The sequence below is a fragment of the Eretmochelys imbricata genome, chromosome 3 (genome assembly GCF_965152235.1).
Source record: "Eretmochelys imbricata isolate rEreImb1 chromosome 3, rEreImb1.hap1, whole genome shotgun sequence".
NCBI classification, from domain to species: domain Eukaryota; kingdom Metazoa; phylum Chordata; order Testudines; family Cheloniidae; genus Eretmochelys; species Eretmochelys imbricata.
In genome coordinates this window covers 197,898,201-197,914,457 of record NC_135574.1, presented here as the reverse complement: position 1 = coordinate 197,914,457, position 16,257 = coordinate 197,898,201, and the positions used below count along the sequence as shown (strand labels likewise).

Below are 16,257 nucleotides of genomic sequence, written 5' to 3'. Positions count from 1 at the left end.
CTTTTTGCCACTGAGATACTGTGAAATGAAATGCTGTCTGAGGTGCTGATTTTAATCCAAACATTTATGCATACCTTGTTGCATGTAAATAGTCCAACTGACGTCAATAGGGAATTAAGCATAGGTATAAATGACTGCAGGAGTGGGGACTATGTTTTTAATTTACCCTTGAGTTTATTCCCCTTCATTATCCCAGGTGGACTTTTTTAACAGAAAATAAAATAAATAATAATATAAAGGTTAATAATCCTGTTTTTCCTTATGGACCAAATCCTGGATTACCTTGCGTATACATCTCCAACCAAACAAGGGCCAGTTACTACCAGAGCACTGATTAGAAGATGGCCATGCCATTTCTGGCTGGAAACCCAGAGAGAGAGAGAGAGCACGTCCAGGGCTTCCATGACAGGAGTTGTAGAGAGGCATCATGTGGCGTGACCCAGAGTTCATACATGTGGTCCACGTGGACACATATGTGACTATTAAAAGCAAGATATGACCCTGTGGCAATGGCCCTTCATGTGCCATTTAACAGTAAGGGTGATTAACCACTGGAATGACTTCCCAAAGGACTGCAATGGTGTCTACTCTCTTTCTACTCCGAGGGCTTGTCTTCACTATCAGGGTAAGTCGACCTAAGTTATGCTACTCCAGCTACGTTATTCAGGTCATAGCTTAGGTTGACTTACCCTGGTGTCTTCACTGAGCTGCGTCGACGGAAGGCGCTCTCTGTTCGACTTACGTTAATTTTCTCAGGGAGCTGGAGTACCACGGTCGACCGGAAAGCACCCTGCGTTTGATTTAGCAGGTCTTCACTAGACCCACTAAATCAGCCCCTGCAGCAGAATCAATCTCCCTGTAGTGAAGACCAGCCCTAAGAAGGAACAGAGTGTGTAGAACAAGCATTTCTCAGGCTGTTTGCTGCCAAAATATGTGCTTTTGCAGGGCATGTATTGTCCTATTTGGAGGGTGGAATTAATGCCAGTTTCACTGGTTAACCAGAATTTAGCTCTTTCACTCAAAAATGTGGTACAGTTTTGGCTCTTTAATATTCTGTATTTCCCTGGAAAAAAACATTTCAGCTATTTGCTGATGTTTTATGGTTAGATTCTGACCCCCCTAAGATTCATAGATTTTTGAAGTCAGAATGGACCATTGTGATCATCTAGTCTGACCTCCAGCATAACACAGACCAGAGGACTTCCCTGAATTAATTCCTGTTTGAACTAGAACAGTCAATTGTACAGCAATCCGTTCTCCAGAGAGCAATTACAGAGAAAATGGAAAATGCTAAAATCTCTCTCATGCTCCAGTTGTGAGATTATCTCCTGGTTTTTCTTAGAGTTCTTGTTTCATCCCTCTCTCTCTCTCATGACTTTCTGCTTATTATTGTATCAGCTGCTTCATTTTGGGGATGCTATTACAGCTGGCATATGGCCCTCCATACTAAATACCTCTCTCTAGCACAAAGTGGACAAACCCTTGCAGATTTTCATATTTTCTCATTTTAGTTTGTTATTGTTTCTTACTTTTCCTGCTTATTAATCGTTGGTTAATCTGCTTACTTCTCAATATAAAATGAAGGTGTGTGTCCTCTTTGGAATTTCCTTACTGTCATCAAAGAAACAAATGAGACGAGAGTAAGTGCCTATCAATCAGTAGCCAGTTTGGCAAGGGAAAGCAAAAATAGATTGCCAAAAGTCTATATTTTAGAGACTGGTGTGCTTATTTTGTCCATATTACGCTACTGTAACTCATGTATTCCTGTTTTTTTGACTGCCTGCCATTCTATGGGGAAAGAAACAGATGTTCCTATTTGTCTTTTGATGTGGCCCAAAACCATTTACATTTACTGGTCTAAAATAACACAAAATGTCACACTCCACTTTCTGTCATTTTTGGATTGAGTGACAGATTACTTTTCCATTATGCTGGTAATTGAGTAGCAGATATTCTGAGGAAAGTTGTCACCTAAAGGAAATACAATTCCCAACTGCTGCTGTAATGGAAAGAGAAGGATGGCAGATATCTCAGAGAGAATCCAAAGAAAAATATATATTTATCATTAATAGTGTCATAGGGATGGCTTATGGGAGAGTCAAAAAGCGGTGCCCTGGCTTGGCAGGGAGAAGCCGCCTTCCAGAGAGCCAGAGCATCAGCTTGCGGGGGAGGCGAGTCCCAGCCATGGAGGAGCCGGCGTGGCGCAGAGGGGGGCAGCAGCCCTGCAAAGGTGGCGGTGCTTCTAGAGGGGAGCAGCCACGCCCCCCACCCCTCCTGCCCAGGCTGCTCCTGCAGTGGATGCATGTGGGCAGCAGCCCCCATGCGCCCCCCGGCTCACCCTCGCCATGCTCGGGCTCTGCGGCTCCCACAAATGTGAGCCACTGCTGCCCCTCCCGGAGAAGGCTCAGGGCCCTGTGTCCTGGAGTGTGGCAAGGGTAGCCGGGGGGTGCACGGGGGCCGGCGCATAAATGCATATTTAGGGTTCTTCAATAACTTGATATCCCATCACACTGCATTTTTGGCCTTTTGTGTTTTATGTTTGAGAAGCAGATTCTGTGCTCACCATTGAAAATCTTGGTTACATTCCAGAACAATGGTACAGAATTCAGAAGAAGCCCTAGATTATAGTTTATCATGCACGATGGGAATATTCTTCAGATTTCAGATAAAAAAGAGCAATTACATGGCTGAAGAGTAAATATAAAGCATTTAATGTGTTTATACAAAGTGAGTTTGTTTATACTTGGACCATCACATCTTTAAAAAAGTCTTGTTCTACTAATTTTAATATTGCAAAAAATTCACAAAGAAAGAAAATGATTTTGAAAGTTGAGTATGGAAAAACAACCTTTTTTTATTTTGCCCTTTTCTGCCTTTTGAAGTCCTGTTACTCAAATATTTGCACAGCATATTTTGAAAGTCAAACAATGAACTCATATCAGCTAAGCCACCAAGTAGTTAGGTTTCCAGAGGATGGGGAGAGAGAAATACATTTTTTATCTAAAAGATACAGAGCCTAGATTTTCATGAAAGTTGCTGAAAGTTAGATGAACAATTAACTGGGTGGGATTTGTCAACTACAAAGTTGATTCTTGGTAGGCTATTCCAAGTGACTTTATATATTAATTTGGATTTCATTCTAAAAGAAACATCCCACAGCCATATGCACCACTGACAACCTGCCCAGTTGTTTGCCTATGCACCTGTTATATTATGTCTTTAGACTGTAAACACCTGGGGACTATCATTAACTATGTATCAATTTAGTTCCTAGCACAATGGAGCCCCAACTTGGTTGAAGCCTCTGGCAATATAAATCTTTAATATTAATATTTTTTAAACATAGCACCATAGGAATTGTAATACATGACTCCATCCAGCAGCATTTCTCCAGCCCCCATGCTACATGCACTGAAGTATGTGAGTAACTTTAAACATAGCAGGACTGCTCGCATGGTTGAAGTTATGCAAGTGCTTCAGTGCCGTATTGTCTGATCATCAGATAGTAGATGCAATGGCATTTGAAGTGCTCTTGAACCATAAACTGACAGATTAGTGTTGTCCTGCACCCTAGGACACATAGGACATGATTGCAAGTAGTCCTGCTTCAGGGACTCACTCTGGGTACCCTGGGTGCACAGATTCCCTTGAAAGGTGCTGGGCTGCAGACTTGGTCATGTTCTCCTTACACCTTTCTACACATTGGTTGCAAATATAGTAGCATGTCCTCTAGGGAAGGTGTACCATGCACACGCCCTATCCCTGTTTGCTGGAGTTCTTGGGAGGCAATGTGCCTATTCCATTGAAAATGCAGCATATGGGTGTCATGTTGGCCTAAGGATATGTCTATTTAAGAGCTAGCTCTTCTAGATGTTCCTCTGAGTTGCCTTGCAAGGGAGAAGAATTTGTGTGTTGCAGGAATTCTGAGGAAAAGCTGGGAATAGAATATGGATCTGCTCGCTCCCAGGCATGTGACTCACACACAAGACCTTCCTTCTTAGCAGCATGTATGATTTATATTATAAGAGAAAAATATTTATAACCCAATAATAAAGTATCCCCTCTGCCCTTGTATTGTATGATTGTATTCATTACTGATCATTAAGAAATATCTTTTTAATAATCAAGAGGTAACAGGTGCAGTTAGAGCTATAAAGGCTTGTTGGGATTTGCCCCTCAATGAACCGATATGCAAAGGGGTGGGGGGGCGGAAGGTGGAAGTTTCACCTAGGGCACAAAATGTCCTTGCACTGGCCCTGTCTGCAGGCCTCTAGGAGACCCGTCTCCTTGCTTGGGCTTCCTGCAGCAGACTGACTTGCTCTGGCCTGCAGCTTCCTTTTATATGGGCCTGCTGGGCCCTAATTGGCTGGTCCAGCCGCCAACCTAATTGGCTGCTGCCACTGTCCTAATTGGCTATTTCCTTGCAACCTTCAAGGCTGGGTTTTAACCCTGTCAGGGTCAGTGCAGAGCAGACGCCCCATCACACTCTGCCATAGTGAAAGGCTCTGGCAGTGGGGAAAGGCTCTGGCAGAGGGGAGGCAGTGGGGAAAGGCTCCAGCAGCAGGAAATTCCTTGACACTTTTCCCACTGTTGGAGCCTTTCCCTTCACCTGTAGCTAAAAAACAAAGTAACAAGCATAGATGCAGCCTGCCTTTCACTGCAACATGTAGCTACATGCTGTTGCCTGATCTATTGATTGTGTATTGATTATGCTGATTACTTCAAAATTCCCATTTAACACTCTGAGGTTCAGTAGGTTCTTGTCCAAGAGCAGGCCCAGTATTTTTAAAAGTAAAGTTTAGTTGGGAACCCTGACATGCACAGTTCCAACACTTCCACTTAGGAAAAAACCTTCTGTATTTGTAATAGTTTTATTAACATAGGTTTCAGAGTAACAGCCGTGTTAGTCTGTATTCGCAAAAAGAAAAGGAGTACTTGTGGCACCTTAGAGACTAACCAATTTATTTGAGCATGAGCTTTCGTGAGCTATAGCTCACTTCATCGGATGCATACCGTGGAAACTGCAGCAGACTTTATATATACACAGAGAATATGAAACAATACCTCCTCCCACCCCACTGTCCTGCTGGTAATAGCTTATCTAAAGTGATCAACAGGTTAAGCCATTTCCAGCACAAATCCAGGTTTTCTCACCCTCCACCCCCCCACACAAATTCACTCTCCTGCTGGTGATAGCCCATCCAAAGTGACAACTCTTTACACAATGTGCATGATAATGAAGTTAGGCCATTTCCTGCACAAATCCAGGTTCTCTCACTCCCTCACCCCCCTCCAAAAACCCACCCCCATACACACACAAACTCACTCTCCTGCTGGTAATAGCTCATCCAAACTGACCACTCTCCAAGTTTAAATCCAAGTTAAACCAGAACATCTGGGGGCGGGGGGTAGGAAAAAACAAGAGGAAATAGGCTACCTTGCATAATGACTTAGCCACTCCCAGTCTCTATTTAAGCCTAAATTAATAGTATCCAATTTGCAAATGAATTCCAATTCAGCAGTTTCTCGCTGGAGTCTGGATTTGAAGTTTTTTTGTTTTAAGATAGCGACCTTCATGTCTGTGATTGCGTGACCAGAGAGATTGAAGTGTTCTCCGACTGGTTTATGAATGTTATAATTCTTGACATCTGATTTGTGTCCATTTATTCTTTTACGTAGAGACTGTCCAGTTTGACCAATGTACATGGCAGAGGGGCATTGCTGGCACATGATGGCATATATCACATTGGTGGATGTGCAGGTGAACGAGCCTCTGATAGTGTGGCTGATGTTATTAGGCCCTGTGATGGTGTCCCCTGAATAGATATGTGGGCACAATTGGCAACGGGCTTTGTTGCAAGGATAACTTCCTGGGTTAGTGGTTCTGTTGTGTGGTATGTGGTTGCGAACATGATACAGTTCTGTGGTGACCTAGAATCCTATTTTCGACGTCTCCGACTCAAGGAATATTTCCAAAATACCTCTGAACAACATACTAATCCACAGAGGTCTCCCTACCAACACTACAGAAAGAAGGATTCTAGGTGGACTCCTCCTGAAGGTCGAAACAGCAGACTAGACTTCTACATAGAGTGCTTCCGCCAACGTGCACGGGCTGAAATTGTGGAAAAGCAGCATCACTTGCCCCATAACCTCAGCCATGCGGAACGCAATGCCATCCACAGCCTCAGAAACAACTCTGACATCATAATCAAAAAGGCTGACAAAGGAGGTGCTGTTGTCATCATGAATAGGTCGGAATATGAACAAGAAGCTGCTCGGCAGCTCTCCAACACGAGTTTCTACAAGCCATTACCCTATGATCCCACTGAGAGTTACCAAAAGCAACTACAGCATTTGCTCAAGAAACTTCCTGAAAAAGCACAAGATCAAATCCGCACAGACACACCCCTGGAACCCCGACCTGGGATATTCTATCTACTACCCAAGATCCATAAACCTGGAAATCCTGGGCGCCCCATCATTTCAGGCATTGGCACCCTGACAGCAGGATTGTCTGGCTATGTAGACTCCCTCCTCAGGACCTACACTACCAGCACTCCCAGCTACCTTCGAGACACCACTGACTTCCTGAGGAAACTTCAATCCATCGGTGATCTTCCTGATAACACCATCCTGGCCACTATGGATGTAGAAGCCCTCTACACCAACATTCCACACAAAGATGGACTACAAGCCGTCAGGAACACTATCCCCGATAATGTCACGGCTAACCTGGTGGCTGAACTTTGTGACTTTGTCCTTACCCATAACTATTTCACATTTGGGGACAATGTATACCTTCAGATCAGCGGCACTGCTATGGGTACCCGCATGGCCCCACAGTATGCCAACATTTTTATGGCTGATTTAGAACAACGCTTCCTCAGCTCTCGTCCCCTAAAGCCCCTACTCTACTTGCGCTATATTGATGACATCTTCATCATCTGGACCCATGGAAAAGAAGCCCTTGAGGAATTCCACCATGATTTCAACAATTTCCATCCCACCACCAACCTCAGCCTGGTCCAGTCCACACAAGAGATCCACTTCCTGGACACTACAGTGCTAATAAACAATGGTCACATAAACACCACCCTATACCGGAAACCTACTGACCGCTATTCCTACCTGCATGCCTCCAGCTTTCACCCTGACCACACCACACGATCCATCGTCTACAGCCAAGCTCTGCGATACAACCGCATTTGCTCCAACCCCTCAGACAGAGACAAACACCTACAAGATCTCTGTCAAGCTTTCTTACAACTACAATACCCACCTGCAGAAGTAAAGAAACAGATTGATAGAGCCAGAAGAGTTCCCAGAAGTTACCTACTACAGGACAGGCCTAACAAAGAAAATAACAGAACGCCACTAGCCGTCACCTTCAGCCCCCAACTAAAACCCCTCCAACGCATTATTAAGGATCTACAACCTATCCTAAAGGATGACCCAACACTCTCACAAATCTTGGGAGACAGGCCAGTCCTTGCCTACAGACAGCCCCGCAACCTGAAGCAAATACTCACCAACAACCACATACCACACAACAGAACCACTAACCCAGGAAGTTATCCTTGCAACAAAGCCCGTTGCCAATTGTGCCCACATATCTATTCAGGGGACACCATCACAGGGCCTAATAACATCAGCCACACTATCAGAGGCTCGTTCACCTGCACATCCACCAATGTGATATATGCCATCATGTGCCAGCAATGCCCCTCTGCCATGTACATTGGTCAAACTGGACAGTCTCTATGTAAAAGAATAAATGGACACAAATCAGATGTCAAGAATTATAACATTCATAAACCAGTCGGAGAACACTTCAATCTCTCTGGTCACGCAATCACAGACATGAAGGTCGCTATCTTAAAACAAAAAAACTTCAAATCCAGACTCCAGCGAGAAACTGCTGAATTGGAATTCATTTGCAAATTGGATACTATTAATTTAGGCTTAAATAGAGACTGGGAGTGGCTAAGTCATTATGCAAGGTAGCCTATTTCCTCTTGTTTTTTCCTACCCCCCGCCCCCAGATGTTCTGGTTTAACTTGGATTTAAACTTGGAGAGTGGTCAGTTTGGATGAGCTATTACCAGCAGGAGAGTGAGTTTGTGTGTGTATGGGGGTGGGTTTTTGGAGGGGGGTGAGGGAGTGAGAGAACCTGGATTTGTGCAGGAAATGGCCTAACTTCATTATCATGCACATTGTGTAAAGAGTTGTCACTTTGGATGAGCTATCACCAGCAGGAGAGTGAATTTGTGTGGGGGGGTGGAGGGTGAGAAAACCTGGATTTGTGCTGGAAATGGCTTAACCTGTTGATCACTTTAGATAAGCTATTACCAGCAGGACAGTGGGGTGGGAGGAGGTATTGTTTCATATTCTCTGTGTGTATATAAAGTCTGCTGCAGTTTCCACGGTATGCATCCGATGAAGTGAGCTATAGCTCACGAAAGCTCATGCTCAAATAAATTGGTTAGTCTCTAAGGTGCCACAAGTACTCCTTTTCTTTTTATTAACACAGTTAGCAAAGTTACAAACACACCAAACCAGTAAGAGAGAGAGAGAGCTAAAACAGAAAGTGCATCTGAGCATCCATTTACTCCACTCTCTCCATGCCAAACAGAGCTTGGCCATAAGAGAGAATCTGGCCCTCCAAGTTTGTATGTCATTTAGCTTAGAAACACTTATTCACTCTTGAAAAGAAAAGGAGTACTTGTGGCACCTTGGAGACTAACCAGTTTATTTGAGCATAAGCTTTCGTGAGCTACAGCTCACTTCATCGGATGCAATCGGATGCATTCAGTGGAAAATAAATAAATCTCCCCACTGTATTTTCCACTGAATGCATCCGAATGCATCCGATGAAGTGAGCTGTAGCTCATGAAAGCTTATGCTCAAATAAATTTGTTAGTCTCTAAGGTGCCACAAGTACTCCTTTTCTTTTTGTGGATACAGACTAGCACGGCTGCTACTCTGAAACCTAAGAATTTAATGTTTAGGACCTTATTTATATCTACATTACTCCAGTTTTAAGCCAGTATATCTCCAGTGAAATCAACTAGAGTTACACCAGTTTAAAACTGGAGTAACATACTGATGAGTCAGGCTGAGATTATTTTAAAACTTTCTTTTTTAATATGAATGTACTCAGAATTTGCATTCATTTGCATTTGAATAACATGGAAACAAATAAGATTAAAAAAATCTGATCTTAGCAAAATGAATAATAGCCATATTGGTACTTGACTTGCTTTTACTGAACGTAGAAACAAATGTTGGCTGGAAGTGTTGTCCGTTCATCAGTAATTTAGTTACAGAAATAGTTTTCAGTACTAAATATCACAGTGGTTACAATTACAGCCTGACCTGCTTTTTCTGAGTGTAAAGTACTGTGCAAAACTAAGCATGATGCAGTACACATTTAGGAAACGAACAGTCACAAATTGAAATCATTTACAGTTTTGTGTTTTGCTTAGTTAGTAGTACTCCAATATTCCCATGTAGACATTACTGGTAATTACCTGCAAATGATAATTGTACAGATTTTACTGCCTGCAGTGTTGTTGTAGCTGCATTGGTCCCAGAGAGACAAGATAGGTGAAGTAATATTTTTTATTGGACTAACTTCTATTGGTGAAAGAGACAAGCTTTGGAGCTACACAGTGCTCTTGTTCAGAGTTTACTAGTGACCATTTCAATATTCTTTTACCACAAACCTTGACTATATGGTCTCATGCCACAGCACCTGCACTAAACAACTTTATCTCCCTGAAAACTCTCTCATGCTAAGCAAAAGCTTCTCCCCAAACGTATTAGCTGTTTGCTGCAAGCCTTGCAAAGTCCAAAATCCATATTTTTAAAAAAAAGTTTCAATTCTAGTGTGGTTAACTTCCCATTTTGTGTCTGGTCCCCATTTTGTAGCTGGATGATAAATAAAATGCTGGTGTTATCAAATACTTGTGGTCAACCATGTAATGTGATTTTACAGGCTGAAGCCCACCAGTGGACTAAGAACTTTTACAGGATGAAGGCCACTAGCGAACTAGCTGTCCATTTAGACCAGTTAACATCAGTATGAAAAGTTACAAAACAACTAATGGTTTGGTTAGTTTCTCAGCTGATATAAATCAGTGTAGTTCCACAGAGGTCAGTGCAGCTACATCGATTTACACCAGTTGAGAATGCGGCTCCAAAATGTCTCAGAAGCTGTGTAAAACACATGTTAATCTGATCGGCTAAGAGTGTAACTCTGTGAGTTATGGCTTAGAAAGAAAATACTTCTACACTAGTTCCACCTACTGGATTCTAAGATGTAATACCTGCCAAAGGACTACGAAAACAAAATGTCTGAATGGATGGTAGCTAAATCAAGTGTGCTATTATAAGTTGCATGGTATTTACTTATGAAAAATACATTCTCTTTAGGGCTTTTTGTGTTTAATTCCATCAGTCAAGATGCATTTCTGCTACCACTGTTCTCTGCAGCAGACTCCCATGTATTAAGAGAAAGTAAGGTGCCCAAGATGGGAAGCGCTAGAGCAATAGGGTATATAAGTTATAAAAGTGAAAATCAAGTAGGAGATCTGATCACAGCAGGATGAGATAGCAGGATTCATGTTTGTCGTTATGAGGCTTTTTCCACAATTTGGAAATTAATTACTTTTCTATTTATTTGTACACTCATAAACAAGTTTCTACAATTCCTCATTAAATATGATAACTAGTTGTTGACTCTGTCAGAATAACTACTCTGGCGACATCTGATGCAGCGTGTTACACTGCAGTCTTTATGATTATTACAAGTCTAAAACAGGGTTCTCTATTTTGAAAATACAGACTGACTGGTTCTTTTCGAATCAGTTCACTCATAAGGCTGAGAGAGCTTGGTGCTCTGTCCCTGGCCTCTCCCTGTTGTATACCTTTCCCTGTGGTAATTCATTGTTTGGCACCTGTTTTCAGTAAGGAGCTGGGAGGGGGGAGAAAAAACTGATGCCAGAAGGTCACTAGAGAATGAATATGAATGCAAAAAAGTCTAAATGAGCAATAAATCCTTGCATTCTTCCTTTTGTATTTTCCCTCTTATATTCCTTTTAATCATTTGTTGTGCATTTTTAATGTATCCTCTGTATCTTCAATATCTCCACATTCAATCTCTTCAAGGCTTTACATTTGAAAGTGAAATTCTGACACTTCTCTCCCTGTTATGGTTACCCTGCATAGTATTGATTAAAGCTGCAGTCACCCTGCGATAGCACTGATTAAAATAGGTTGCTCAAGTGTAAGATTTGGAAAAGATTTGGGTACTTCAAAGTACTTATATAAATGTAAATGGAAAAAATAATGTTTTAACAGAACAAGTAAAACATAATCAACCAATAAACACATCCACTGTAGATGTTCCATAAGCAAAAACAACTTTGTGGCATATGTAGATGTTTCCAGGGTTGTGGAATAATTCTGCCTTCTGCTATAAAACCTTTAATCTGCCAGACAGTTTGAAAACGCTAAATGCAACTATTTATGTTTGTAATTTTTCAGTTCCCCCCTACCTATACATCTCTCGCTGCTTTAGCACAGGTCTCTGTCATAAATTAACAGTTTATGCTACGTTGGTTACAATTAATTTCAGTGCTTCTTGTTACCAATAAAAAGATACTTCATAAATAATTTTGTGTGGTTTTCTTGATAGATGATAAAAGCAGAGAAGAGAAGCAAAGTAATGAAGAAACTGAGGGCCAGAGCCAAGAAGCAGGTTTGTGCTGAGCTCTTTAAAGCATTCTCCCAGGCTTTATCCACCTTGGTGAACAATAACCTTAGTCAATGCTATTGACTGAAAATGTTTGTACGTTTTCACCAGATTAACCCAGGGCTTGTGCAGTTCTCCCATTGGAGACCACAGCTCCATTCATTATGAATGAATCTGTTGCAGTGCAGGAATGCAGACTTTTCTGTTAAGTTACTACCTCCACATTCCCACTTTAAATTGGAATATATCTTGCTAATCCGCTAAATCGAAAAAAATAATTTTCCATGCATGTTTACATCAGTGTAGCACTCTATAAGAAAGAATAATGAGAAAAATAAGTTGGGGGAGATGAGGGAGAGATCTAAAATTGGTCTTTCAAGGTTTTAATGGTACTTTTAGATTGTAATAACTATTTATTTACAGGTTTCAGAGTAGCAGCCGTGTTAGTCTGTATTCGCAAAAAGAAAAGGAGTACTTGTGGCACCTTAGAGACTAACAAATCCCAGAAAATTGGATTATTAAGATTTACATCCAAACAGAAAGAGCTTACATGTGAAAATCAAAACCTGCAAGTGAATGTCAGAGTTCATAAAGTACTAGATTTGCAAATGATGTGTTTATAAATGTATGTTACAAGTTATGAATTGGATATTTTAAAATAAAATGGTACTCTGTTCCAAATGTATCCAGCAAACAGAAATGACAACCAGAATTGAGCAGTTTTCAAAATGACTGAAGTGATAAGTCAAAGCCACTATAGATACCCTTATTCCTTTGGATTTCCAACCCACTGCTACACAGTAAAGTGCTTTTCTTGTTTTTTTTAACATTGTGCTATGTCTGATTGGTACCAGCAAATTAATATACTAGACCAGTGTGTTGCCTACACATACTGAATTCAGGTAGCATGAAACTTCTCTACTTAGAACTTTTCAATCAGCTCTGAAAGCTTTTATTATTACCTAGGAGATGGAGACCACCAGTCAGCAAATGCAGCAGAGTGAGGCCAGAAGGTAACCTATGTTACTGAGTCGTCTGGTCTGTTGACTGCATTGTGGCTCCTTGTGAAGAGAGAAATATGTGTGGTGATAAACTTCTTTCCCCCCTTTGCTCTACCCTGCAGAGGAAACACTGTGTCTGAAAGGCTTTCCCTGTTCTCCTCTGCATTCTACTCTAGTTTTATTCCATTCTCTGTTAAACTGAGGTCATTCTTGGATGCTCACAATTTAGCAGGTTTCATCCATTTACCTCTCCTCCCTGTTCTTACTTTCTTTAACCTTACCACAACAAAAACACACGTGCACTAACTCATGTTCTTCAAGGGCCTGATCCAGAGCCTATTGAAGGCAATGGAAAGACTCCCATTGACTTCAATGGCCCTTGGATCCAGCCCTCTGAGCTCTGGACTCTCCTTTTATCCCACCAGGGTAAGCAGCTTCCTTGCAGACTACAGTATCATACAAGAGATTTAGAACAAAGCAAGTCACCAACCACACTTCCTTTCCTACACTTAATAGCTTCACCTCTGCAGTGCTCATAGACTTAAAGAGCCACAGGGCAAGAGTCATGAGATCACTGAATTTTGGGTCTTTTGTGTTGTAGCGAGTTGCAGTACCAGCATGTAGATGCTTTGAAAATTCTGCATAACCTTTGCCTGATGAACCATTAGTTCAGTATTCATCTTTTAACTTTACAAAATAGTGCTTTGCTTGTAGTTCACAGCAGTCCAAACTCCAGAGGTTTCTGCTCAACCTAGATAAATTACCTTCTAAAAATACCCTGAGTGGCCCACTACACATTCAAATATTTTAGCTGTATCTTCTGATGAAATGCATATCTCCTGTGTTTATTAACTCATGAAACAACTCAGTTGCAATGAGCTGCATTTCATCTTTCCCATGGGAAGCAACTGTGAAAATGCTTACCTTTTAAAACTATTACTTAGCTTGCTTGGGTGTTGTTTCTTTCAGAAGTGCCATTACGACGTGTCACTGTTACAAACTGTTACACTCAGTTTATCAGAAACAATGATGTTCATTCTTTTACTATCATTTATAATATTGATACTCAGTGATTCATGACTAAACTTTCAGATCATAGAGTTATTGTTGGATTCAGCATTATTCAGGGGGGCAAAATAATACATGGAACTTTTAAGACAACTTCTATTTCTGTCCATTGTTTACTTGGCAATATACATGTGAAATTACCTTATTTTCATGCACAATTGCTGGCGAAATGTAGAAAATATAGTCAGCACACACACAAAAAATCTAATCATTATGAAGAACATGCTTATTATTAGGAAGTTTGTAAGGAACAACATTTTAACTGCTTTCCAAGTGTGAAAATTCCTTCTCCTCAGGCAGCTGTCTTTTGTAAATCAAAAGGGAGATCTTTCATGGGATAATAACAAACACATCACAAATATATTACTTTTAAAATTCCAAAAGAATCTAAACTATCATCACTAAGCATCTGAGTTAATACTCTTAAAAAGCACTACATCAGTTTGTAGTCTTTAGCACAATGGTTAGGAAACTCATGGGGGGAGACTCAGGTCAAATTCACATTGAACTTGGGTTTCCTATGTTGCAGAAGACTGTCCTCGATCCTGGGCTATTGAATTGAACCTGGATCTCCTGCATCCTGTGTGAGTTCCCTAACTGCTGAGCTAAAGGCTACAAAGTGACATAGCACTTTCAATTCTGATCATTGCCAATCTCTCCCAAATGAAGCTGTTCCACTTTTCGTAAATAATTGGTCAGTGGAGCAAGGACATGAACTTGGGTCTCCCAAATCATAGATTAGTTCCCTGACCACCAGGATATTGGGTCATTCTTCTTCTTATTCCTCACCCAGTTACTATTCATTGTCATTATAAACACATTTGAATTGCCACTATGAGTGACAAAATTTCACTGTGCTCTAGTAGTCCATACATTTTGTTGTCAAGAGGAGTTGTTTGCATGTGAATCCTCTAACCAGATTCTTATTAAAATATTTTGCAAAATTTACATCTTGATCCCTCAAGGTGCTATCAAAGCTCTTAGGCCCCAATTCAGGAAAGCACTTAAGCATATGTTTTAAGTCCCATTGAAGTCAATGGGAATCAAACACATGCTTAAAGTACAGGTTTCAATGCTCTACTCAGTATGGAAGTATTATGCACACGCTTAAATGCTCCCTGGACTGGGTCCAGAGTGCTTATAAGATCAAGCCCCTGTAGTCCTTGCAAAGTGAGGATTTTGCAGCACAATGCACCCATGAGATGGATATTATTATTATTATTTATTATCCATGTCTTACAGGGAGGGAAGCAGAGTGGAGACTTAGGGCTTAATCCAAGTTTATCATGGCCATTGATGGGAACAGGACCAGGCCAATGGAAGCCCATGGCAAAGAAGGAAATAGAACCCAGATGTACTGACTCCTCAGACTTGTCTTCTAGCCACAAAGGCCCCTGGATGCATTAGGTGTACCAGTCCACTCATCCTAGTTTCTAATAAATAACCACTATTTCTCTTTTGCTTCCTCCATTTGTACAGATGAGGCAAAACCGACAGCTGTACCCAGCCCACCATCAGAAGAAGGAATAGAGCTGTGCGAGGATAAAGGTACAGATAACAAGATGCATCTCAAACTACTCAATCCGAAGAGGATACTTCTCAGGGCCATATTTTCCTTTATGTCTGAAAGAAGCTAGACTGAGACTTAAAAAATCAAAAATCGGCTACAAACTTAGATTTTAATTTTAAAAAGACTTTCTAATGCAACACTTGGCAACTGCTATTGTGCCAGGGTGAGAGGTGCCATAAAATCTTAGCTCTCAGCATTATGGAGTTAATATAACAATGCCATGCTTGAAACATCAGATATAGACCCCAGACCTGATCTCAGTAGGATGACTTGTGCGTAAAATTAAGTGCACGCATAAATCTTTGAAGTATCAAGTCCCTAATTAGTTCTGTCCTGATAGAAAAAAAGATAAAAACAGTAACTATAAACACATCATGGGGAGGCAAAAGGAGATGAAGTCATAATTGAGAGAGAGAAAGTAATGTTTATCTTGTGCAGATTGTGCTGGGCACTCAGATCATTTAGATTGTGATAAATATTTAAAAGTGTCACGGGGCCAAATGACAGAGAGTTTAGGAAACAAGACAGAGAGGCGACTTAATGTTTCAAACTTGGATTTTCCCGTTTTGTTGTTTCATTTACAGATAGGAGACCAACACTCAGACATACTGTTCTTGATCCTTTTTATGGCATCACACCATTAATTACTCATGCTAGTCTAGATTGTTTTAGAATTCTTTTTGGTATGTGTAAAAAAAAAAAATCCCTTGGTGATTTATAAAACCTTTGCTGCTGGGTAATTCAAAACAGGAGTTATGTTATCTATCATAAATATCATCCATCAGTGCAGCCTTCAAGTAAGACTACTAGAGAATTTTAATGCATTTTACTGAGATAACATAATTATTAACTTATTTATTT

At 40.9% G+C, this 16,257-nt stretch overlaps 1 protein-coding gene across 1 annotated transcript in view; it reads left to right on the top strand.

The window, feature by feature from the left end:
- The window catches only part of MACROD2 (mono-ADP ribosylhydrolase 2), a 1,333,771-nt gene that overhangs the window by 1,249,269 nt on the left and 68,245 nt on the right, over window positions 1-16,257 (top strand). Inside the window, exons 12-13 of the mRNA XM_077812043.1 lie at window positions 11,701-11,763; window positions 15,306-15,374. Coding sequence (XP_077668169.1) covers window positions 11,701-11,763; window positions 15,306-15,374 — 132 coding nt within the window. The remainder of the gene's footprint in view (window positions 1-11,700; window positions 11,764-15,305; window positions 15,375-16,257) is intronic.